The sequence below is a fragment of the Ranitomeya variabilis genome, chromosome 7 (assembly GCF_051348905.1).
Source record: "Ranitomeya variabilis isolate aRanVar5 chromosome 7, aRanVar5.hap1, whole genome shotgun sequence".
Taxonomy (NCBI): Eukaryota; Metazoa; Chordata; class Amphibia; order Anura; family Dendrobatidae; genus Ranitomeya; species Ranitomeya variabilis.
Genome location: NC_135238.1, coordinates 218,768,560 through 218,795,850, shown reverse-complemented (window position 1 = coordinate 218,795,850; position 27,291 = coordinate 218,768,560). Strand labels below are relative to the sequence as shown.

Below are 27,291 nucleotides of genomic sequence, written 5' to 3'. Positions count from 1 at the left end.
GCCTCGCCACATATATTACTAGCTTATGTAAGTGCAGCGCCCCAGAGTCCTGGTCGTTGCAGTAATGTCATTCTTCCACCAGGGGGAGTGATGTTACATCTGATGGCAATAAAGGAGATCTTCCTACCAGGTATCACAAACCATACACCACACTTCATACTCCAGTCCACCAGGGGGAGCCTTGCTCCTATCTACTAGTGCACTCCTCACAGAAGGGTAAAACTGGTGGGCTGGATAGGAAGTTAGAGAGAAGCTGACTGGGCTTTGCCCAGGCAACACCTGTCAAGCAGACAGGGGGAAAGGAGGAACATTGGAGCTGCAGACAGAGGGTCCCTGACAGGGGTGGGATCCTGTCAGAGGGCTAGATAGCTCGAAGGCTACGGAGCTGCGCCTGCCCCACGTGAGGCAGCATCCTAAGAAAGGACACAAAGAGAATTGTGTTGTAGAGGGTGAGAAACGAAGTCATAGCACAAGGAGATAACACCAGGAGTTCTGCCCTGAAATAGGCTGCCTCCTTCTGAGGCACGTAGCTGGTGGCCGGAACACCGAGGGAGCAACCGTCTCCAAGCCTTGCTCCAGAGACCGGCAGGACAGTCAATTCCAAGTTGGCTGCCCGAGCTTAAAACCTAGGAGACACGATGGCAACTTGTGGGGGTCGGGCGTCTCTAGGGTCCCTGTAAAAAGCCTCAGGCCATCAGTCATACGGGTTTGTCCTATCCATACCATCTGGGGGACAGAGAAGAAGAAATTGTCACGAGAGACCTAGGGGGACAAGAGCTAATAACCCGGGCCCCTGCAATTTCCCTCAGACTAGGGAAATCCTGACTGACCCTCTACCTAGAGTTTACACTGATGGTGTGCATGTCTAGGCCTCCACCCTCTCCCTGTCTCCTGTTTCAACCCTAGGCTGAAACCACCACCCAGTGAAGAGATCATACACCAATACCCACAGTTAGCACAGACAAGGATAATGGAAAATATACACCACACCGCAGTCACTCAAAAATACACTATAAATGCACAGGGCAAAATAAAAACAAATATAGGAAGGAGTAAATAAGACAAAGGGAAATACACCACCAGATACGATACTCCAACTCCTAGCTCACCACTCCAGACCGAGAAAACCAAGCACTAGACAGAAGCTATAATCGGCGACGCCCAATGTTCAGGAGAACTATTTAAAGGCAGTGGGCATGGCCCAGCTTCCAATCCGAGCACCAGGTAATTTAACCCTGGACCAGCTAGATAAAATCTAGCCGACGCCAAAGAGCGCATAGTGGTCAAAAGCGGAATTACCGCTGTCTGTCGAATGACCTGGTCTAAACAGCGTCCGACATGACAGAAATAACATCTAGAGCATCTACAACAGTTGTGAGGACCTTACCAAGAAGCTCAGCAGGGAGGTACTACAACACACAGGCGCTAGTAGGAAGGCTACTGATTTCCACCTGGATAGGGGGACTCTGGATTTGCCTTCAGACCGGCTGGACTCTGCCTACTCTGTGGTCCGTACCCTGGAATGTGGATGCAGAAGCCTTCAGTAAAGGTAAAGAGACTGCAACCTTGTGTCCTCGTTATTCACTGCGCCTTACATCATCCACCATCACCATCTACACCTCTGGGAAGCCCTGGGGATACACTTTACCTGTGGGAAGGTATACCATCTAGCTGCCATAACATCACCCCAGCGGACCCCTCACAGCAGCGTCGGTCACCCTGACCGAAAACCACAGGTGGCATCACGAACATTATACAGACTTTCCCTTTTATTACGGACATCCCTAGGGCCACGGACCGGGTCAGCCACCATGACATCCCCCTTGAGAACCGAAGGGCCCGGCTCCGAGTACCCCACTGCCTTACTGGGGGGCGACCCATAAGATTAATAATTGATTTCATTAGCCATTCTCTCCTTCACACGAGGGTCAAATCAAAAGTGGCAATGTGAGTCAATGGGTCCATGAAAAAATTGGATGACATCCCTGTGCGGTCCGATTTTCACTGACTGTCAGAATGGAGACGGGGGATATTTACATTTTTTTTTTAATTTCTCCACGTATGAGAAATAGGATGACACTCGTACCACACTCATCAAAGTTTGATCAGAAAACTCAGTCCGATTTTCTCATCCGCAAATGAGGCCTAAGGACTTCCTTTCCTCTCTTTGTGGTAAGCCATTCCCTCCTCTGGCTGCGTATCAGCCTTCACAGAGGAAGGGGCTGGCTTAGCTATTGAAATGAGCCGGTCAGACAGACCCCTTCATGGAGAAGACTCTCCTGTGTCAAAACAAGTGCTGAATCGGAGTTTCCAGGACCCGGGAACCAACATTGTTAACAGGACATTGCTGGAGATTTGGAAATGAAAGTATATTAGTAAATGGAAATCATTTTAACCACTGTTTATTATCCAGTTTAACAACTCCTTAAGGCCTCGTTCACACGTTCAGTATCTGGTCAGTATTTTACATCAGTATCTGTAAGCCAAAACCAGGAGTGGGTGATAAATACAGAAGTGGTGACGTGTTCATATTATACTTTTCCTCTGTTTGTTCCTCTCCTGGTTTTGGCTTACAAATACTGAGGTAAAATACTGACCAAATACTGACAGTGTGAACGTGGCCTTAGGACCGGCATTTCCTGTAACGGGTGTTATGCTTAGTTTATAGAGTTAATACTATGAGATGTTGGTTATTTGCGTTATGCACTTATGTTTAAGCTCATGGGTGAATAAATGAAAAAATATTTATCAATGCCCCAAAAATTAAATCAGTGTCATTTTTGGACCACCCCTGTAATATCTGCGTTTTAGTGCTCTGCTGAGTCTGCTTTTCTGATGCATTGATAAATGATAAATGTCTGGGTGCCATTAACTATCAATAGGGAAAGTTTCCTACATGTTGTTTATTTAATTTAAAGGGGTTGTCTGGGACTTTGACATTGATGGCCCGTGCTTAGGATAGGTGATCAATGTCTCATTGATGTGGAAAGACAGCCGGTAATCCGGCCAATCAGCGGTTCCCACGGTCAGTGAAGGCCGGAACTGCTCAATTATGGAGCAGCAGAGCTCCGACAATGGAATAGTGGCCGCAGTCGGGTACTGCGCATCTGCCCCTATTGATTTGAGCGGCCACTTTACAGTCAACGGAGCTGTTCAACTAAGCAGTTTTGGTCGCCGCTGACACAAGGAACAGCTCATTGATGGGGGGTGTCGCACCTCCACCGATCAGACATTGATGACCTATCCTAAGGATACGTCATCAATATTAACCCCTTTAATGTATACAAGTATAGTAAGCTCATATCCTGCCACTAGGGTTGGCTGCAGGCAGGGACAGTGCCAGCACCCATTGGACCTATCACTCGGCCCTGTGCACACTGCATGTATGTCGCAAGTTCAGGAGCTGCACCCGTTCCATACCGCGCGGGTGTCAGCTGTCTTGTACAGCCAGAATCTGGTCCTAACTGCTGTAATCGGATCTAGTTCTGACCACAGCAGTTTAACCCCTTTGATGCTGCTGGTGAGCACCTGGGTCTAACTGCTGCAACCGGAGCTAGCTTAACCCATCATAACCCCTTAGATGCCACGACACGGCATTTCATCAGAAATGGAGTTGTCATGGCAGTCAGGTGCCTATTGAAGGTCTCCTTGTCTGCAATGTTAGTATATCTATGTTACCCAGACAGTGATAATTATACAATACAGTATTACAATATTGCAGTGTATTGTACAAAAAAACACAATAAAAACAACAAAGAATCAATGAAAGTTTTTTTTTTAAAAAAAGGAAAAAAGTAAAAAAATATATTACTGTTCAAATTATTCTACTTTTCCCGAAACATTAAAAATGTAAAAGACAGTTAAAAAAATTACATATTTGGCAGCACCGCTTGCAATTTTATATTATTATAAAATGTGAGTGCAAAAAAAAAAAGTCAAAATGGTCACTTGGCTCTCAAAAAAAAAAGGAATACAAAGAAAATAAAAGAAAGTTGTATGGAGCCAAAAATGAAATGAACAGCTCGTTCAACATAAAAAAAACATCGTGCAACTCTATTGACTGAAGAGTAAGGATGAGTTGACCCATGGAAGTTTGGGTTCTGGTACTTGACCCAAACTTTATTCCAAAATTTGGGTCGGTACTAGAACTGTACCCAAACTTGAACCAGAACCCCATTTAAAACAATGCAGACCTTGGGTCTCTCTCCTCTCTTTCTCTCTCGCTCATGGACTTCCCCCTGAATTCCGAACATTACAACAGACTCCCGGGAGAAGTTCGTTGTTCAGCGTTTACCACCGGACAGTTAGTTTTACGTTCTGGTTCGCTTGTCACTACTGAAGAATTAAACAGTTCTCGCTCCTAGAAGGTGAGAAGGAGAAATCGTCAGCAAAGAGGACTCTGAGACTCAAGGGTCTTCAGAAATCTGGCTCTACAGGTCAGAATTTAATTTTTCATTTTGCAGTTTATTCTTTGGGACCCCAGTGAGAGCATAGGTGCAGTGTTTAAATAGAATGGAACTGTACATGATAGATTACCGAGTAATTAAAACTGAGGACTCAGGACACCCGTATGTACGTCCCATCGGTCGGACCCCCACTGATCCTGATATTATCTGTTCTTCAGAAGGTAATACCTTCTTAGTATCTGAATATTTAATTTGAAAGTGAGTTGTGTAATGCTTTATTTTACCAGTGGGGGTGCTGCAGAAGAATTGAACACTTACCTCCAGGTCACCTTACAGATCTGATCACTGGGATCCTCCGATGCAGTTCAAGCTGTGATCCGCAGATTTTCATTGGGGGGACACTTCTAACCAATAATCTCCATAGTGGATATTGCAGACACTAAAGTTTTACTCTCTGATCATTACATCGATGGAGAGAAGTTAGTTTATTACACCCAGTGTGCATTGCACATACAGGAATAAATATCACATCCCTTTATGATAAATAATACAGATACAACGTGCATTCCCCGGGATGGTCTCGGTGTGGTACTGCTGCTTCTTTCTCCCATGAGGAAAGCACCAGAAAGAAGAATCAGTGCAATCCAAATCCCGGATGACTCATTAAAGCCAAATCAATTATTACAAAAAAACGCAAGGTGCTCGTTACCTTGTAGCTCCGTCAGTATAGATTTAGTGCACGCGGGAAGATGTTTCTCTGCTCCAAGATCTAATCTATTCTGTATATTCACACTTTATGCTGCCATCACAACCACAAAAAAATAGAAGAAAGATGGATAGCAACTTTGTAAAGTATGTTGGCTATCAAGGTGATCAATGCATATAGTATTGGTAATATTTCCATGCGTTGTGTGGGGGTATTTTCTTAAAGGTGGTATTTTTTTATGCATTACTTGGCAGTATTTTTTATTCATTGTATGGAGGTATTTTATGCATTGTATAAGCGGTATAATTCTGCTTCATATGGAGGCATTTTTATGCACTTATTTTTTTTATCTATACATTTTACAGCTGCATTTCTTATGACTGCATTTTTTTGTAATTAAGGTGTTTTTATGCTTTGTATAGGGGGTTTATTTTTACATCACATGGGAGGTATATTTTAATGCATTATGCATATTTTCAATGCATAGTATAGAATTATGTTTTTTATGTATGGTATGGGGGTACATTTATGAATAGTATGGTGGTATTTTTCTAATGCGTGGTAGTATTTTTTTTACCCGATGAGGAGTAAATTGCATGGGACTATATGTGATGCCTTTTATGGTAATATTTTTTATGAATTGGATGGTGGAATTTTTATACTTTGGATGGTAGTATTTTCTATGTTTTTTTAAATGTTGTGTGAGGATATTTCTTATGCATTGTATGGCGGTATTTTTATTCATTGTGTGGTGGTATCTTTAGGCATTGTTTGGTGGTATTTTTATACATTGTTTGGTGGTATTTTTATGCATTGTACTGTGGTATCTTTAGGCATTTGTGGGGTGGCAATTTTATGCATTGTGCGTTGGTATTTTTATGCATTGTATGGTGGTATTTTTATGCATTGTGCGGTGACATTTTTATGCATTGTGTGGTGGTATTTTTATGCATTGTATGGTGGTATTTTTATGCATTGTGCGGTGGCAGTTTTATGCATTGTTTGGTGGTATTTTTATGCATTGTGTGGTGGTATTTTTATGCATTGTGTGGTGGTATTTTTATGCATTGTGTGGTGGTATTTTTATGCATTGTGTGGTGGTATTTTTATGCATTGTGCGGTGGCAGTTTTATGCATTGTGTGGTGGCAGTTTTATGCATTGTGTGGTGGTATTTTTATGCATTGTGCGGTGGCAGTTTTATGCATTGTGTGGTGGTATTTTTATGCATTGTGTGGTGGTATTTTTATGCATTGTATGGTGGTATTTTTATGCATTGTGTGGTGACATTTTTATGCATTGTGTGGTGGTATTTTTATGCATTGTGCGGTGGCAGTTTTATGCATTGTGTGGTGGTATTTTTATGCATTGTGTGGTGGTATTTTTATGCATTGTGCGGTGGCAGTTTTATGCATTGTGTGGTGGTATTTTTATGCATTGTGTGGTGGTATTTTTATGCATTGTGCGGTGACATTTTTATGCATTGTGTGGTGGTATTTTTATGCATTGTGCGGTGGCAGTTTTATGCATTGTGTGGTGGCAGTTTTATGCATTGTGTGGTGGTATTTTTATGCATTGTGTGGTGGTATTTTTATGCATTGTGCGGTGGCAGTTTTATGCATTGTGTGGTGGTATTTTTATGCATTGTGTGGTGGTATTTTTATGCATTGTGCGGTGACATTTTTATGCATTGTACGGTGGCATTTCTGTGTATTATGTGGCGGTATTTTTATGCATTGTGCGGTGGGATTTTTATGCATTGTGCGGTGGCATTTTTATGCACTGTGCGGTGTTATTTTTATGCATTGTGTTGTGGTATTTTTATGTTTTGTGTGGTGGTATTTTTATGCATTGTGTGGTGGTATTTTTACGCATTGTGTGGTGGTATTTTATGCATTGTGTGGTGGTATTTTTATGCATTGTGTGGTGGTATTTTTACGCATTGTGTGGTGGTATTTTTATGCATTGTGTGGTGGTATTTTATGCATTGTGTGGTGGTATTTTTATGCATTGTGTGGTGGTATTTTTATGCATTGTGTGGTGGTATTTTTATGCATTGTGTGGTGGTATATTTATGCATTGTAAAGGGGTACTGTTTAGACACTGAATGGCTGCAATAGTATTCAAGGCTAAAATATGTAAAATGTGCATATATAATATATACAAAACAAGAAAAAATATACAAACTCTCTGCGTTTGCCATTATAGCATAATTACATAAAGAACATATGAATAGATAACTGTATGTGACTATTACAGGTATATAACCTTTACACCAGATGATACTGTATATTGATATTGAATATATATAATTTCCACTATTAGTGCATATAAAATCTTCTGACCTTTCCCTCTAGTAGAAAGCTGGTAGTAAAATGTTTATAATCTGCTGTAATAGTTATGTGTTCAGCGTCAGTAACACAGTGTGATGGGGAGAGCATTAACTGTATCGGGTGCTATAAAGAATCTGACCATTAGATGGCGCTGTTATGATTGTGTTTACGAGTGTTGGGCGCCAGCTTTATGTAAGTGGTGAATCTAGTTGCAGCCGATCCTTACTCAGCAGAGCGCACTGAGATGTGAACAGTGACATGACATCTGATGGCCACTCATCAGCAGCGCCACAGAGAGACAATTTCCACAGAAGATAAATGGAGCTAAATAAAAATACACGGCAGCTCCAGGCGCCTTCTCTGTCCCCGTCCTAATTGGACGTTCTCTCAAGATCGCCAGCTGTTTGGCTGGATAGAAGGGTCGGCCTTTATTCTGCTGTAGTTGGGGGCGTCCTTTTTTATTTTAAACCCACAGTCAAGAGTAGAGTATATATAGTGTATATGCTGGATCACAGATGACAATCCGTATGTGTAAGAGGCATCAAAGGCTTATATCCGGGATGTGCAGCAACGAGACAGGGAAAATGGCCGGACATTGTACAACTGCATCATCTGCACACGGCCAGATTATAGGGAGGCACGTACCCCAGCGCCTCCCCCAATATGGGGCACTAAGAGGCCCTGCCCAACCACTCTGTATATACAGGCCTGTTTACCTATCTCTCTATCTATCTATCTATCTATCTATCTATCTATCTATCTATCTATCTATCTATTATCTATCTATCTATTATCTATCTATCTATCTATCTATTATCTATCTATCTATCTATCAATCATCTATCTATTATCTATCTATTATCTATCTATTATCTATCATCCATCTATCTATTATCTATCATCCATCTATTATCTATATATCTACTATCTATCTATTAGCTATCTTCTATCTATCTATCTATCTATTAACTATCTATCTATCATTATTTATCTATTATCTAGCTATCTACTATCTATCCATTATCTATGTATCTATCTATTTATCTATTATCTATCTATCATTTATCTATCTATTAGCTATCATCTATCTTCTATTTATCTGTCTATCTATCAATATCTATCTATCTATCTATCTATCTATCTATCTATCTATTATTTATCTATTATCTATCTACTATCGATCTATCTATCTATCTATCTATCTATCTATCTATCTATCTATCTATCTATCTATCTATCTATCTATTTATCTATCTATCTATTATCTATCATCTATCTATTATCTATCTATCTATCTATCTATCTATCTATCTATCTATCTATCTATCTATCTATCTATCTATCTATTATCTATCTATATATAAGAAAACTGACCAGCACCACCCAAGTGTGAACATGTGCAAGCTGCCAGACTGCTTTAGATAGAAAAAAAGAAGCACATCAGCACTATGTATAAGTTTAGGCCATGTGAAAACACAGAAAAACATTAAAAACATATAATCTTGATTTTACTACTCCAAAAATTATTTTTCAAAAACATTTTTAAACTTATGGAAATGAAAGAAAATGAAGGTTCTTAGCTCAAAAATTGGCCAATTCATGTGTGCCCATCAACCATGGCAAGGTGACCTCCCTCTGATGGGTCCTGCTCTACTGTACATACCTTCTCTTGGACTATCAACCTACAATTTTGGACACTCATGTCTGCTCCTGGGTTTAGTCTACAATCAATCAATCTATCTATCTATCTATCTATCTATCTATCTATCTATTTATCTATCTACGGTATCTATTATCTATATATCTATTTATCTATTATCTATCTATCATCTACCTATCTATTATCTATCTATCTATTATCTATCTATCTATTATCTATCTATCTATCATCTTTCTATCTATTATCTATCTATTTAGAGACATATGATGTTCTCTTTGGGACAATCGGAGCATAAGCAATAGGCCCCTCTAAAGTGGTCCTTATAATTATCTACTATTTTCATGATGCTCTTCTGCTCTTTATTATTTTGCTATCTCCTGCTAGAATTCCTCTATATTCCTGTTGGTTTGCGATACTCTGAATTGATATATTAATCTCTTGTGATTTATTTAATAAATTGATATATTTGTTTAAAAATACTCTTGACCTCGTTTTGCTCTTATCTTTCAATGTGTCTGTAAAAAATAGTGACTATCCGTGAATTTTTAATAAGCTGTCAATAAAAAATAAAAAGCCAAGTTGACAACTTTGAAGGGAAGGATCCCGTCCATCCAGATAAGCCAGGCTTCAGCTGACTGCCAGGTCTCATTGGGATCCAGTAGGCAGAGCTCGGTAATAAGGTGTGAGGGGACCGCTAGTTTGGGGAAGACGGACCCTGCCAGCCTCCGGGAGCTGTGGCTATGACCGGAATGGATGTCATGTTTACAGCGAGGCTCTGATTTGTGGCCAGACGCTTCAGGATTTATGTTTACAGTTATTAAACTATGAAATAGACCGGGACTCGATTTTGATACCACAGCTTGGTCTTACTCCATGTTTCTGTTTCACATCCAAGTTCATACTTTAAAAAAAAAAAATGTTATTTTTTTTATTGACTCCTCCCCCTCCAAAAAAATTTACTTTTCAAAAATACAACTTAAAAAATATGTGTTTGAATAGCACAGCAAATGTTTATCTGTCTGGGTAGAGATACCCTCTTAGGTAGCTCAAATAATTTATTTTAAGACCACCCCTCATCACTTCTTTTCTTATAACTCTTCACTGTGTTATTCCTCCTGGAAATGTCAGACAAAATTGACAAATTTTCCCTTTTTTGTGGGGTTTGCTCCTGCACAGTTTGATAGGTAGATTTTTTTCAAGTCCTTCTTTTAAATACAGTAATTCAAATACTTCCAGGAGGAAAAATAGCAGAACCCAATGACAATACAAAGTTTTTTTTTTTTTTTAATTTGAAGCACGCAGAATTGTTATTTCATAGGAAATACAAATATTTGCTAAAAACAAAAACAGACGTGTGAGAAGAGCTGACATTGCCCCTTTTTATTGCCCGATTTAAAGATGGTTATTTGATAGACATTATTACATAAGACTCCCTCTGAATTCAGCGATACTATATTATTTATTTTAGGGGTAGAAAGCCATCTATCAGATTGAATTTTTACAGTCCATTTCCATTGTATTTAGATAGCCAGCATAGTCTTTGAATCGGGGGATATTAACTTTACACTCCTCACAGATCCCACAGCGGCGATGCAGCCTCCGTAAGCTCGGCACATTAGGAAATGACAGGTACACGTTAATATTTAATTACCATTTCAGCATTAATTATTTATCATTCTGCAGATTATATTAATGAACTCTAGTAACTGAATTACACACAAGCGCCATATGACAGACTCCAACCCCCAGGCTATACAGTTATACCAGGATAGGAAAGCACCGCCGGCTGTAGAACAAACAGCCCATAGACGGAGGCCATTTATATAACAATGTTGTAACTACGAGGGGATTCACGGGTTTATTTTTTATTTTCTGTAAAAGCTCAAATTTTCCGGTGAAAGGTAAAGTGACGGCTTTTCCACTATTTTCAAAGTAGGTCTACTGCAGAGGAAAACAAAACATCATATGAAATTGTGATGGAATATCTATCTATGTAACCAAAAAAAGAGGAAAGCCGCACTGCAAAAGTTACATCTGGACTTCATGGCAGAGTAGTGGCATGATGTGACTGCTCAGCCGTGAATCCATGAGACACTGAGCTGCAGCACCGAGTGTTGACATCCATAAGGTGGGAGGAGTTCATAGTTGAGAATTTTCTCACGAGCATTGACATCAGTGAGGTCACCGGAGTTCATCAAATGTGAACTCCGCTCACCCTATTAACGTCACCGCTCGGTGCTGCAGCTGAGTTCTCAGGCTCGGCTCAGTGTTCTCCTGGATTCACAGCTGAGTAGTCGCATCACGCCACTGTTCAACCATGAAATCCAGATGTAGCAGAGTTGAAGTGCATTGTGGGACATATGGATTATCGTCTGACAGGTGAAGAATATATTGTTTTTATATTTAATTTTTGAAAATAAATGGGTAAAAGAGGGTGAGTAGTTTTATTTCAAATAAAGGACTTTGTGTCTTTTTTATTACAATCTGTCTATGGGGTTAGTAATGGTGGTGTCTTATAGTAGTACTCTCATCAGTTGATGCCTGTGACCGTTGGTAACCTTTTTACCGCCGGTCACAGCTGATGGCTTACACACTGTCATCTGTATGGGTGTGGTACAGTTTGGGAACTGCAGCGTTCCAACCGGTGGCAACCTGAAAGGTTACCGCCGATTACATCCAGTTTTTCTAGTGCTGTCACACAGATGACAGCGTGAGAACTGCCAGATGTTTGAGACCCCCATTTTCATTTTACCATTCTGGTAAATGAACCAAAGTTTTTTAAAATGTTCAGCCGAACCCTTCGGACCGGAAAACATCCATGGGTTTGCCCATCACTAGTTGAGTTCGCATCCTGGGAAAAACACCATCAAATTCTTGTGTCAAAAAAGGAACTGAGAAATTACAGATGGAACGGTGAAGACATCTTTGCTCTGTACAGTTGAAGTTGGGACATAATAATCCTAACCAGCCGAGACAGCGGGACAGTCCTGCTTGATCTGTGATGTCTGTTTGTTCATTCTTTACTGCACTGTAGGGCGACATTACAAAATATAGTGCAACTAGAACAGAATCTGACTGGCTATTATGGGCGGTATGTTCCCTTTACATGTTCTTCATAATCCGGCCTCAGTCTGTATAAAGCTGCAGTCTCATACTTTGCCATATTAAATCGTATGTGATTCATTCTTGTGTGTTTTTCCTTTTTGTCAGTATGCGGGTAAATGGGAATATAATTTTGAGGTAAGACATTTTTGTAATATTTCTAAATGTAGATTAGTATACACAATTGTATTTCTGTCGAGCATACATGACTAAACACTCAACTCCCACCATGTCCTATAACCATAGATATTAACCAGGCAGCACCAAGCAACTCAACAGATTTACCCATCTCCAACATTGTGTGAAAATCAAAAAAATATAACTCCGAAAAAATATCAATAAATCAGAGAAACATATAAAACCTAATGCAAACCTTTACTGTTATAGGAGAGATCCCCAAAAAATGACATGGTATTTTTGATGTTTTTTACAAACCAGCAAAGACTAAATAGACAGATAAGGGATGATATTATTAGCCTAGGAAGGTGCCATGGATATTGGCCCCCTGCAAGACTAAGAACATCAGCCCTCAGCCATCCCAGAAATGGTGCATCCATTAGATGCGCCCATTATGGCTCTTTCCACTTCCATCGTGTCAAGTGGGGTAATAGTTGTGGGGTTGATGTCACCTGTTTTATGACCGCTGACATCAAGTCCAAGAGTTGGTAATGGAGAGGTGTCTGTACGACACCCCTATTATTAACCCTGTAGTCAAATTTAATAATGACCCAGACAGAGTAAAGTCCTTTAATTGACATAAACGCATAGAGTCCTTTATTTGAAATAAAAACTCTCTGACCCTCTTTTACCCATTTATTCAACAAAAAGAAAAAAGAAAAGTTATGCTCACCTTTCCGCCAATAATCCATTAATGCCCATGTCCCATGATGATCCGGATGGTTTGGTGAGCGGTCACATCAGTGATGCAACCCCTCACCATGTCACCCGAAACACACTCAGCTGAGCGTGAAAACGTGGTTGTGTGTGACCAGCGGTGACATAATTAAGGTTACCGCTGGTCACTGGCAGCACTTCTCATGCTAAGCTCAGTGTATTCCTGCTGGTGTGTTGAGAGGGCGCATCACTGATGTGACCGCTCACCAAACCAATCAATTCATCGTGGGACATGGGCATTAATTGATAATCGGTGGAAAGGTGACTATAACGTTCTTTTTCGGTGAATAAATGGGTAAAGGAGGGTTAGCGATTGTTTATTTCAATTAAAGGACTTTAGTCTGTCTGAGTCTTTATTAAATTTGACTACGTTGTTAGCAATGGGGGTGTCTGATAGACACTTCTCCATTACTAACCCCTGGGCTTGATGTCAGTGAACATAAAACAGCTGACATCAACCCACAACTATTACCCCACTTGCCACCGCACCAGGGTAAGTGGGAAGATGGCAGGCTAGGTGCCAGATTTGGGGCATCTAATGAATGAGTCATGTCTGGGATGGCTGAGGGTTGATGTTCTTAGTCTGGGAGGGGCCAATATCCATGGCCCCATCCTAGGCTATTAAGATCAGACTGCAGCTTTCTATTTAGCCTTTGCTGCTTATTAAACATAGGAGGGCACCCCACATAATTTTTTTTGGTGGTCTCACCTATAATAACCAGTAAAGGCTAAGCAAAGAGCTGTGAGCTGATATTAATGGCCTGGGAATCTTTATGGCTATTGGCCCCTTCCCAGAATATTAACATCAGCCCCCAGCCATCTGCTTTCCCTCAGCTGGTTAGTAAAATGAAGGAGGACCCCACAACATTTTTTAAATTTAATTATTTATTTTATATATGCAATACACAGATGGTGGTGCTGAATACAAGTCTCATCTGCGTCGTTTGGTCTCGCTGATCACAGGGAGACCAGGCAACAATGATGAGATCTGTATTCAGCACCCAGAGCCTGGGAACAGCGCTAACTGTGATGCTTTTACCAGGTACTGGTACATGTCACCCTGATTACACACCTATGCCACATGTATGTAACACACAGACACGGATAGCATCGGCACTGGTTTTTCCAGTTCCAGAAATAACAGAACATGTGAAAGAGGCCTTACAGCCATATTGACGAAAAAAATTATTGCTTTCCAAGACGGTGACATAAATATAATTTTAATTAACAAAGTTCAGAATTGTTTTAAGTTTCTAAAATAGTGAAAAAAAAAAAAACATTTGTGTTGCCGTAATCGTACTGACCTGGAGAATCAAATTTTCAGGTCTTTTCTGAACACACAATGAATGCCGTGAAAGTGAAACCTGAAAAAAAAACAATGGCAGAATTGTAGTTTTTCAGAATTTCTCCTCATATTCCATCTTTGATTGTAATAGAATAAAAATGTAATAGATAAGTGTAATGAATCTGATGTGGAGGCTTCTGGCTGACTAACATTAATGATTTTGTACTTTCAGAGTGTTCTCTGATCTTAAAAGAGCCATGAAATATTGTAAAACATTACGTCTAACACTTTATGTGCAGCACTCCAAAACACTTATCTGGAATATTATATATCACATCATTGAATGAGACACTTTAGGACATTTGATCATTGCTTATGAGGGCATGGGCTTATTTCTAGATTTTGCCTTTTTTCATCATAGTGCACAGGATCACACATTAGCGAGTGGCTGATGCAGACAAGAGAGGAATGAGAGAGCGCCTGTACTGATACTGTGTGTGTGCACTTGGCTCCTGCACTGTCATGTTTATTATTATTTTATCATCATTATTATTATTATTATTATTATTATTATTATTATTTTCTTTTTGAAGGGGGTTAAAGAGAAATACAAACAGCAATTTTTTTTTAACAGCAATTTTACCAATTTTTTTTTGTTCTGTTTTATTTCTTATAGCATTCACTATACGCTACAATATAAATACATTTGGCTTTATTCTGTATATATTTATTCTGGTATTGTGAACATCGCAGTCATCCCCAGAATACAGAATATATAATGTATTTTACTACTTTTGCACAGCCAAAGTAATTAAAAAAAAAGGAAAAAACATGTGCGACACTAGCTAGGGCCGTGGGGTACTGGGAGCCGGGTTCCTATGATTCTTAAAGGGTTGGTCACGGCAGCAGTGACCCGGTCTGTGGCCCTGGGCGTGCAATAAAAGTGATGAGGGAATGTTTGTAGGGGATTTCACGTGATGTCACCTGTGGAGTTCGGCTATAGATGGCCGACGCTGCTTCAGGGGACCGCTGGGGCCGGTGGTGTTGCAGCTGAGATGGTTTGGCTCCCCACAGGTGGAGCGGGGCCCCAGGGCTACCAGAACAGTTTGAGAGATGGTGGACATTGGGGTGCAGGAATGAGGGTGCAGGAAATGAGTGGGGAACACAAGGGCTGTAATTTCTTTACCTTTAATCTCAGGTTGAAGATGCAGTCCGAGTCACAAGTCACAGCTGGTGATGGAGATCTGGGAAGCCTGGAAGCAATTCAGAGTCCCCCTAGCCAGGTGGGGTCCCTCTCAGTCTGTCCACTAAGTGAAACACTACCCGCATGGCAGGCAGCTTGAGCCTGTTCCAGGTGTCACTCTCTCGTGGTGACTCCAGGCTCTTGTATGCTGCTGTGCCTCCGGGTGTCCAATGGGGCCAGGAGACCTGCAATCTCCTGTCTTCCTGATTTGGTTGTGGGACCTGCAGTTCCCACACAACCATGGACTCCGGTGTCCAATCTTCGGCGCACAGTCCTGGGGTGAGCTCAGTCACAGCTCCAGTCCCTCAGGTTCTCCTCACTTCTTGCCTCTTCATCCTTCTCTGTCTGCTCCCTCATACTGACTCTCTCAGACTAGCACTAACTAACCCCGCCTCCAGACCAGAACTTATAGGGAAGTTCCCTTGAAACCGAGTTTGAGCTCCCCCTTCTGGTTTGGAGTCAGGAAAGGTGTTAAATGCAGACATCAGCTGATAAGGGGACCCCTCTTTGCTTCCAGGCATAGCATCACCCCCCTGAGGAAGGCAATGTCACTGTGGCAACCGGACTCCTGGGGTGCCACACATGTACAGCACGTGTTTATGTGTGTGTGTATATGTATATACAGTATATATACACAGTGAAAAAAAATAAAGGGAACACTTAAACAACACAGTGTAACTCAATAAGTCAATCACACTACTGTGATATCAACCTGACCACTTTGACAGTGAGTCAGTAATGGTGTGGAGAGGCATTTCTTTGTAGGACTGCACAGCCCTCCATGTGTTAGGCAGAGGTACCCTGACTGCCATTAGGCACTGGGAGGAGATCCTCAGACCCACTGTGAGACCATATGCAGGTGCAACGGCCCTGGGTTCCTTCTGATGCATGACAAAACTAGGCCTCATGTGGCTGAAGTGTGTCAGCAATTTCCGCATGATAAAGGAATTGATGCTATGGTCTGGCCTGCCTGTTTCTCAGACCAGAATCCAAATGAGTACATATGAGGCATCATGTCTCGTTCCATCTACCAACGTATCATAGACTCTCCAGGAGCTGACTGATGCTTTAATCCAGGTCTGGGAGGAAATCTCTCCAGAAAACATACACTGCCTCATTAGTAGCATGCCGAGGCATTGTAGGGAGGTCACACAGACACGTGGAAGCCACACACACTACTGAGCATCATTTCCTTGTCTAGAGGCATTTCCACTGAAGTTGGATAAGCCTGTAATTTGATTTTCCACTTTGATTTTGAGTATCATTCCAAATCCAGGCCTCTATGGGATATTAATTTTGATTTACATTGATTATTATTTTTATTTATATATATATATATATATATATATATATATATATATATATATATATATATATATATATATATATATATATATATTGTTCTCAACGCATTACACTATGTAATGAATAAAGATTTGCAACTGGAATATTTAATTCAGTGATATCTAGGATGTGGTATTTTAGTGTTCATTTTATTTTTTTGAGCAATGAGAGAGAGAGGGACAGAGAGAAAGGGAGAGAGTGTGCTTCAAGAGCAAAGATAAATCCTAGATAACATCAGTAGGGTTCCTTTTTATCTTTTTCTTTGGTAGAGAACTTCAGGTGATATAATTTGGATTATCTTTTTAAAGAGCAGTAAGTACAGTGGTGCACAAATTTTATTTGCAATCTGTCACGGTTTCATCCTCGGCAACTCTTCTCCTCAGACGTACAGTATTATAGAGATGATGGCCTCTTCATTTAGTGCTACTTTTTATAGTTTATACCAATGGGCATTTCTTACCAGATCCTCTGGGGTGGGACTTTAAGCTGTTCTGCATAATTATTCTGAGCTCAATCACTTGCTAAAAATTAGCACTAAGTAAAAAGGTCCATATCTCTGGAACCGTATAGCGGATTTAAAAAAAAATAGAATACTCATGGGAGCTACGAAAATAAAACGAGTGCAAAAACTGGCCACATTTGACCTGATGACAGACCATCTTTAAAGAGGATCATCCATGATTAAATCTAAATTTTTTTTAAATACAATTACAGTCCACCAATGATTATAACGTACCCTGAGGCCATTTACTTTGTAGACCCCAGGCTTACATGTCATGTCATTAGTGATCATTAGTATTCTTCTATTGTGTCTGGTAAAGCATAGGATGTGCAGAGATGGCTTTCACACTTGGGCCCTAGGGGGGCCCAAAGAAACCTCAAAACATGAGAAAACACCAGTATTATAAATTGCTCATGATATTCGGGGGGAGGTCTTTATTTTGTATTTCGATCCAGCAACTTCATACCATGCATCGGATGGAAATGATCACAATCCATCATCCACCAGGTTCATCACTGACAGTAAAATAACCAAAGAAAATTAGTCTGGTGATTCGAATATCAATTTAAGACTTGTCCCACCCTTTTCTTGGGAAGGGAGGAGGGATAATTCATTTAAATACATTTCCTTCCATTTTTAATTACAATGCCCATGTATAAATGGATGAAAAACTCTCTGTTCCGGAATTATACACAGACACACAACGAGAATTGTACATTACATGTTATTACATCCAATACTTCTTAATATGTTTGTATGTAGAAAAAAGACAACAACAATCCGCGATATATTTTTGTGATCTTTCCTCTGTTTGAGCCTTGTACGTCTGCGCCTCCATCTTTCCGTGTTACATCTACTGTACTTTGTGTTTGTGAACATCATTTCACTATATCATTTATTATTCATGAGTTTTTGCTTTGACTTGTCTCTTTCTGTTGCACAGACCCATTCATTTCTCCATATCATAACCCAATCATGTTTGACTTTAAGCCAAATAGAGGATGGCACATTTGGCCCTACTGTGGAATACTGTAACGGCAACAGCCGGCAAGCCTGGATTCTGAGGAATTATACCAGACTGGAGGTTATTAGAAATGTTTTTTACAGTCCCACTGATTACTTTCTATGAAAGCTTTATGAGGTTGGTATAATATATTGATGATAATATAATGCATCCCATACGACATCCCAGAATTTGAACTATGGATCTGCAAATAACTCAAAAATGTAAAATCAATAAATTGCAATAGCAAAGATATTGTATATATTTTATTAATAAATCACTTTTTTTTTGGTTATTATACTATATAGTAAATTCCAAAACAAGTGGTGCTTACTGGATAAAATGTCATTTATTAAACATAATTTAAAACTAAATAAACATACAACAAAAATAAACAGAAAAGTGCAGAATCCATAGAAAGAGGGACACGATAACCGTAGGAAAACCACCAGTTTCCCGTAGCACTATGGTGTAACTGTGCACAAAAAAATGCAAAAAAAGAGCTAAATTCCACATAAAATGACCTCATATTCTCATGCTGGAACAAATAATAATAATAATAATAATTTTTATTTATATAGCGCCAACATATTCCGCAGCGCTTTACAACTAATAGAGGGGACTTGTACAGACAATAGACATTACAGCATAACAGAAATCACAGTTCAAAATAGATACCAGGAGGAATGAGGGCACTGCTCGCAAGCTTACAAACTATGAGGAAAAGGGGACAAATGAAATGAAATGAAATGAAACAAATGAAAAAAATATCATGGCCTATGCTGACCAAATAATAAAATGATGTCTAACACTTAGACTTATATACAATAGATCAATGGCCAAACTTATATGTGCTAAAAAACAGGGAAATGTGAAATATGTGAAATATGAATAGCATACTGGCTTATGAACTTTATGAACAAACACATGAGATTTTTAGCACAAGATTTGCAAACGTTGTGAGCCCATTCACCAAAACGTCAAGGTAATCTCAGATCGAATGGGTAACTACACTGACTGTCTGGTGTGAACACTTACCTATGGTATCTGAGCTGAATGCCTAATGTGTTTGTTCATAAAGTTCATAAGCCAGTATGCTATTCATATTTCACATATTTCACATTTCCCTGTTTTTTAGCACATATAAGTTTGGCCATTGATCTATTGTATATTTGACTTTTTTTGGCTACAAACTATTTATATATATATATATATATTGTTCGGTCAGTTGATCTATTTACTAACACTTAGACTATCCTGTGTTGCAGCAGTAACAGCTTGTGGAGAGATATAAGAGCAAATTGTGGGTAATGATGAATAATTATTGTGCAAATAAAGCTCCAATATGACAATGTAAACAAAGACACATTACCAGAGTGCTATAGCGTGGTGATCCTCGGCGTCCCTCTGCCCCAACGTGCGTTTCACTGACCGCTTCTTCAGGAGGCTTTATTTGCACAATTACAAATAGGAAGCCTCTTTTTGGTGAGGTTTTGCAGCAATGTGATGATTTTCTAAATTGTCCAAGAAGTCTTTCCTTTATCCAGGAGAATCCAGATGTTCAAAGAGAATTGATATGTATTGTTTCAGCAGGGTTCCAACATGTCTCTGGAGTATCTTAGGGTACCGTCACACAGTGCCATTTTGATCGCTACGACGGTACGATTCGTGACGTTCTAGCGATATCCATACGATATCGCAGTGTCTGACACGCAGCAGCGATCAGGGACCGTGCTGAGAATCGTACGTCGTAGCAGATCGTATGGAACTTTATTTCGTCGCTTGATCACCCGCTGACATCGCTGGATCGTTGTGTGTGACAGCGATCCAGCGATGTGTTCGCTTGTAACCAGGGTAAACATCGGGTAACTAAGCGCAGGGCCGCGCTTAGTAACCCGATGTTTACCGTGGTTACCAGCGTAAAAGTAAAAAAAACCAAACAGTACATACTCACATTCCGGTGTCTGTCCTCCGGCGTCTCAGCTTCTCTGCACTGTGAGCGCCGGCAAGCCGGAAAGTGAGCACAGCGGTGACGCGGTGACGTCACCGCTGTGCTTTCCGGCTATGGCGCTTACACAGTGGAGAGAAGCAGAACGCCGGGGGACAGACACCGGAATGTGAGTATGTACTGTTTTTTTTTTTTTACGTTTACGCTGGTAACCAGGGTAAACATCGGGTTACTAAGCGCGGCCCTGCGCTTAGTAACCCGATGTTTACCCTGGTTACCCGGGGACTTCGGCATCGCTCCAGCGCCGTGATTGCAACGTGTGACCGCAGTCTACGACGCTGGAGCGATAATCATACGACGCTGCGACGTCACGGATCGTGCCGTCGTAGCGATGTAAATGGTACTGTGTGACGGTACCCTTAGACTTAAGGTGGCCAAACAAATGAGATACATGTCACCGGTATGTTTATCTGGCCAACAGCTATCTCTCCCAAGTCCCCCATATATATGAGTGCAAAGCTCAACTGAGAATTCATGTTTTCAAAGGGGATAGTGGTAAAAGTTGATGCCAGAAACCTCCATTAACAACGTATCTCCGTAAAAAACAATTGAAACATTGAAATTCCAACTGCATGATGGTTTTCTCCATGACATCATCTATTGGATGAGAGTTATGAGGTTCCCATGCGCACCAATTGGTTGTCCAGTTCTGCAGAAAATGGCACGTTCAGCTAACCTTCATCAAAAGTGTGTGGGGAGAATTTACCTTATTCCAGTCAGAATATCCTCTTTTTGTTGTTATCATTGTAAACTCAGGACAAAAAAATCATCAGAAAACTGACAGGTTATTTGTAGTGGTGAGCAAATGGAGTCTCAGGACCTAGGACCTGTGGCCATATCAGTAGCCCAGGAGCCCCTGCGAATTGCCTCCTACCGGCCAGAATTCTCTGTACCTTTCTGATTTCTAGGCCTGATGTAATGTTTTCATTGTAGCATGATGCACACATGCTGTCATGCTGAGCATATTATTCAGAAGAGACCCTGAGGATGGCAGAAAAGTATTCACATCGTATGAGAAAAAATACCAAAATTTCATCCAAATGAGTCTTTATAGGCCAAAAAAGATTCTTCCGTTCAGCCAATACAGCTACTATGGCAGTCAACCCAATGTGCTTGCAACCCAATTTAGGAAATGTGCTCTTGTATTATTGCATTACTGGATGCAATAAGAGAAGACTGGCACTGTTCTGTGTCATAAAAATACAAATCCACATCACCCAAGTGCTATGGACCCACTGTAGTTTTATAGGTGATGCTCAGTGGCACTGAACAAGTCTATCAGTCCACACAAACGTATTATCAGTGAACAGAAAGCCATGACACTCACCAAGATATTTGAAAAACTTACCGCATTTCATTTAATCAGCAGCATAAGAACATGGTAGAAAAGCCTATACTCATTTCGCATTCAAAACCCTGAGGAAGCGTTATACTATGCGAAACAGCTGCAAGTTTTCTTTTGTTTGTTTTTTACCATGTTCCTATACTATTTATTATTTAGAATTAAGCAAAGCTCAATGAAAATCTGTTTGAGCTGTTATAGTTGTCGTCACATTACACTTTTAAAAAATAAATGTTCAATATTAGTAAAAAAAAAAATGTATCTAAAGGGAATGCAGAAGCTAAGATAAAATTACTATATATTTTCCAGGGATATATTTTATGTCTTGTGAAACCTATGCTTGTATTTATTAGGTTTTCACATAATAATATTGCTGAAAAATGAATTTGTCCCATTTGCTGATATGTGGGCTTGTCATTTTGGTGGGGCCTCATTCACACGTCTGTGAAAAAAATGAACTGGTGTCATGAATGTTTTGGATCAGTGTACGGTCCATGTCCATTTTTACTATTAGTGCCATTAGTGTTTTTTTTACTGGTGGATAAATAAATTAAAAAGCTTCTCCTATATTTTTCATGGTTAAATACGGACACCATGTGGACTCTACAATGATGCCATCCGTGTGCTGTACATATTTTTTACGGACCCATTGACTTGTATTAGCCCTTTTATTCCGTTATACCAGAAAAAATGGACATGTCTCCATGAGTTTTTCATAGACTCATGGCTGTGGTAAAAACATGGACATGTGAATAACACAATATTCAGGCCATATTGGTACCCTATTCGTGTCAAATTTATGTTTGACAATCGTTCCGAACATATGTGCTCATTTCTACTCCTATTGACTCCAATGGCATTTGGTCATGTTTGGCAAATATTGCAAAAACAATATTAGCCGATGATCATAATCCGAACTGAATACTGAAAAATTCGCTCAACTCATGCATACTGCTCTAGAAAAAAAGGCAGTAAATCGAAAGATAGATATATTGATTGATATGAAACAGTTAGATGGATGGATATGAATCTCTACTATTCTGGCGCTTTTTCTGACTTGCTTTGTTCGTGAGTTTGCTGCACTTAATCTCATGTAATATTAAACAGGCATCTGTTGCTTCTTTTCTCTGCAGCATTTTGTCCTGAGACATATAAACAGCAACCAGTGCTTGGACGAGCCGACAGATGACGATAAAATGGTCCCAACCATGAAGGAGTGCAACGGAAGCAGATCCCAGCAGTGGCTGTTACGTAACATGACCTTGAATGCCTAAAACTCCGCGCTGGCTGACGAATTGGCCCCCGATGCAAAGTCTGAGGACCTTAATTAGCAGCTATAAGAACACTTGAATGGAAAATGACACTTTCTTCGCTCTTACTGACATAAAATAATTAAAAAAAAAACCTCTTTGAATCCATCTGGGAGGACATAAATAGGACCTTTTCTAATTATTCTTCCGTTAACGATACCTGACTCTACATGCCCAGATGCAAATTGTGTCTGTTTGCCAGAGGAATAAGCAGGACACTCTGGAGGCTGAATATATCCAGACACCCCAGGATCCACAACATGTGTCACAGATGCTAAACCAGAGAAGATTGGAAATATTATAATCTAAAAGAATATTTTATTACTAAACAAAGGACGTGAAAATCCAGATACGGGCAAGAGCGACCACAAACAGTCATGCCGTCACCAGTCCAAGCTCCATTGTGCCGGAGGGCTTTTTAGAAAAATGTTAAGAGGTGATTGAACCTGTAAAAGGCCGCGGTCACACTTGCAAGTGTGATGCGAGAAACTCCTACGAGTCTCTCTCATCAATATCCGGCACTCGGGATCGGAGTGTGCAGCTTTATGTATTTCTATGCAGCCATACACTCCAGTCCCGAGTGCCGGCGGCAGTGCCGGGTATTGATGCGAGAGACTTGTGCGAGTTTCTCACAAGTGTGACTCCGGCCTTAAGAAGATCTTGTGTGCAATGTCTTATACTTTTCATGTCCTTGATTCTAAAGTCAATTTAAAAAGTTGTTGCTCCTTAAAATTGGTCTAGGATATACTGATAGGGCATAGCTGTGATGGCATGATACGTGCCACGTGTGCTGTGTACAGGGTTGACAACGAGTCCAAACACCACCAACCCAGCTGATATTAACACCGGTGGTGACGGGCAATGTATGCTCCTACTTTCCTACGCCCAACCAGCCCTAGGAACGTCAACAATCAGAACTTGGCTAAAAGGGTATTCCATGGTCAACCAAAAATTTGGATAAAGGCTGCATATGGCATAAAAAAACAAAAACAATCTTCCCATAATGCCTTAAGGATGCAGCCAATTTTAGTTTTTGCACTTTCATTTTTTCCTCCCTTTCTTCCAAGAGCCATAACTTTTTTATTATTTTTCCATCGAGATTACAAGGTTTTTTGTTTCATTTTTTTCAGGATGATTAATAGTTTTGAATGACACCTTTTATTTTACCATACAATGTACTGAAAAATCTGAAATGAAAATTCTAAATTAATTGAAAGGCTTAAAAAAAGTGCAATTCCCCTTTGTATTTTTGGTATCATTTTCAATCTTCATTGTCTGGTAAAAATGACCTTATGGCAATTCCAAAATTTGTATATATTTTTTTTTATTATGTTAACGGCTTAAAAAAGTTTTGTGCTTTGAAACAGAAAATTTGTCTTGTTTCGCCATCTTCTTAGACTCAACACTTTATTTTCCCATGTGAAATTTTTTTTTAATGTTTTTACATGAGCTGACTTTTTTTTTTATAGCGTTTTGGGGCATATATGAAGTTTTTTTAAATGTTGAAGAGGAAGGGAAGAGGATTTTTTTTTACGCCATTTACCTGATAGGTGAAATGATTTAAAACATTGCCCTGTCAGACTTTTATGGTCGGAGTATACCAAAAATTTTTTTTTTAATTTCTCTAATTTTAAATTGGGACAGCAGGTGATTCAAACAATATATTTTTTATATTTTTAAAGCTTATTTTTTTAACTAGTTAGTGCTTGAACAGTATTCTGATGGTCTCCTATAAATGTCAGCCTGTAGCTCAGCTTCACAAGAGTACCAAGATGGCAAGGACACCTTCAGTAAACTCCATGTTTTTATGGCATTTACAGCTTTTAGACAATTTTTCATTGATCCAGGAGAGCCCTTATAAGGCCATGTTCCCACATTCAGTACAGTATTTGGTCGGTGTTGTACATCAGTTCTTTTAAACCAAAACCAGGAATGGGTGAAAAATGCAGAATTGTTGACGTGTTTCTATTATACAACCCCTGGCAAAAATTGTGGAATCACCGGCCTTGGAGGATGTTCATTCAGTTGTTTAATTTTGTAGAAAAAAAGCAGATCACAGACATGGCACAAAACTAAAGTCATTTCAAATGGCAACTTTCTGGCTTTAAGAAACACTGAAAGAAATCAAGAACAAATAATGTGGTAGTCAGTAATGGTTACCTTTTTTTATCCAAGCATAGGGGAAAAATTATGGAATCACTCAATTCTGAGGAAACAATTATGGAATCACCCTGTAAATTTTCATACCCAAAAATAACACCTGCATCAAATTTGATCTGCTTGTTAGTCTGCATCTAAAAAGGAGTGATCACACCTTGGAGAGCTGTTGCACCAAGTGGACTGACATGAATCATGGCTCCAACATGAGAGATGTCAATTGAAACAAAGGAGGGGATTATCAAACTCTTAAAAGAAGGTAAATCATCACGTAGTGTTGCAAAAGATGTTGATTGTTCACAGTCAGCTGTGTCTAAAATCTGGACCAAATACAAACAACATGGGAAGGTTGTTAAAGGCAAACATACTGGTAGACCAAGGAAGACATCCAAGCATCAAGACTGGAAACTTAAAGCAATATGTCTCCAAAACAGGAAATGCACAACAAAACAAATGAGAAACGAATGGGTGGAAACTGGAGTCAACGTCTGTGACCGAACTGTAAGAAACCACCTAGAGGAAATGGGATTTACATACAGAAAAGCTAAACAAAAGCCATCATTAACACCTAAACAGGAAAAAACAAGGTTACAATGGGCTAAGGAAAAGCAATTGTGGGCTGTGGATGACTGGATGAAAGTCATATTCAGTGATGAATCGCGAATCTGCATTGGGCAAGGTGATGATGCTGGAACTTTTGTTTGGTGCCGCTTCAATGAGATTTATAAAGATGACTGCCTGAAGAGAACATGCAAATTTCCACAGTCATTGATGATATGGGGCTGCATGTCAGGTAAAGGCACTGGGGAGATGGCTGTCATTACATCTTCAATAAATGCACAAGTTTATGTTGATATTTTGGACATTTTTCTTATCCCATCAATTGAAAGGATGATTGGGGATGATGAAATCATTTTTCAAGATGATAATGCATCCTGCCATAGAGCAAAAACTGTGCAAACATTCCGTGAAAAAAGACATATAAGGTCAATGTCATGGCTGCAAATAGTTCGGATCTCAATCCTATTGAAAATCTTTGGTGTAAGTTGAAGAAAATGGTCCATGACAAGGCTCCAACCTGCAAAGTTGATCTGGCAACAGCAATCAGAGAAAGTTGGAGCCAGATTGATGAAGAGTCCTGTGTGACACTCATTAAGTCCATGCCTCAGAGCCTGCAAGCTGCTATAAAAGCCAGAGGTGGTGCAACAAAATACTAGTGATGTTTTGGAGGTTTTTTTTGTTTGTTTGTTTTTCATGATTCCATAATTTTTTCCTCAGAATTGAGTGATTTCATAATTTTACCCCTATGCTTGGATAAAAAAAAGTAACCATTACTGACTACCACATTTTTTGTTCTAGATTTCTTTTAGTGATTCTTAAAGCCAAAAAGTTGCCACTTGAAATGACTTTAGTTTTGTGTCATGTCTGTGATCTGCTTTTTTTTCTACAAAATTAAACAACTGAATGAACATCCTCCAAGGCCGGTGATTCCATAATTTTTGCCAGGGGTTTTACTTTTCCTCTGATTGTTCCACTCCTAGTTTTGGCTTACGAATACTGATGTGAAATACTGACCAAATACTGAAAGCGTGAACGTGGCCTAAGAGTAAAAGTAGGCCCACAGGAGCAGGACTGCAGAGAAACAGAGAAACCCGTGTAGGCAGAACGGAAAAATAAAGAATTTATTCAGATTTGAATTCTCTCTTACGTACAGTCATTTTTGTGCAAGCCATGATAACACATAAGTATGTTCCGCATCGATTTTATGTCCTGGAGGTAAATATGGTATGAAATGGTGTTCCATTTCCATAGCTGCCAAAAATTACTTCTTGAAAATTAAAAGTTTATATATAAAACAATCTTGAAAATTAGTGAGTAATTTTCTCCTAAATGGCAAACTAAGCTCCATGTGAAGCCAGAACTCCCCAAATCGCACCCAAATATGCCAGCTATATTTCAAGGGTAAAAAGTCCTGAGATTAAACTAATCGATTCGAAG

At 39.8% G+C, this 27,291-nt stretch overlaps 1 protein-coding gene across 4 annotated transcripts in view; it reads left to right on the top strand.

Moving 5' to 3' along the window:
• The window catches only part of GALNT13 (polypeptide N-acetylgalactosaminyltransferase 13), a 371,281-nt gene extending 347,026 nt beyond the window's left edge, over nucleotides 1-24,255 (top strand). The window contains exons 11-12 of one of the 4 annotated variants that reach the window (XR_013217812.1): nucleotides 18,464-18,614; nucleotides 22,960-23,062. Coding sequence is in view for 3 of the 4 variants with exons in the window: in XM_077272935.1 (XP_077129050.1) it covers nucleotides 18,417-18,602 (186 nt within the window). In the remaining variant the exon portion in view is untranslated. Of the gene's footprint in view, nucleotides 1-12,313; nucleotides 12,344-18,416; nucleotides 18,615-22,959 lie in introns of all 4 variants that reach the window. The other 3 variants (XM_077272936.1, XM_077272935.1, XM_077272937.1) reach the window with 3 other exon arrangements.
• The last annotated feature ends 3,036 nt before the right edge of the window (nucleotides 24,256-27,291 follow it).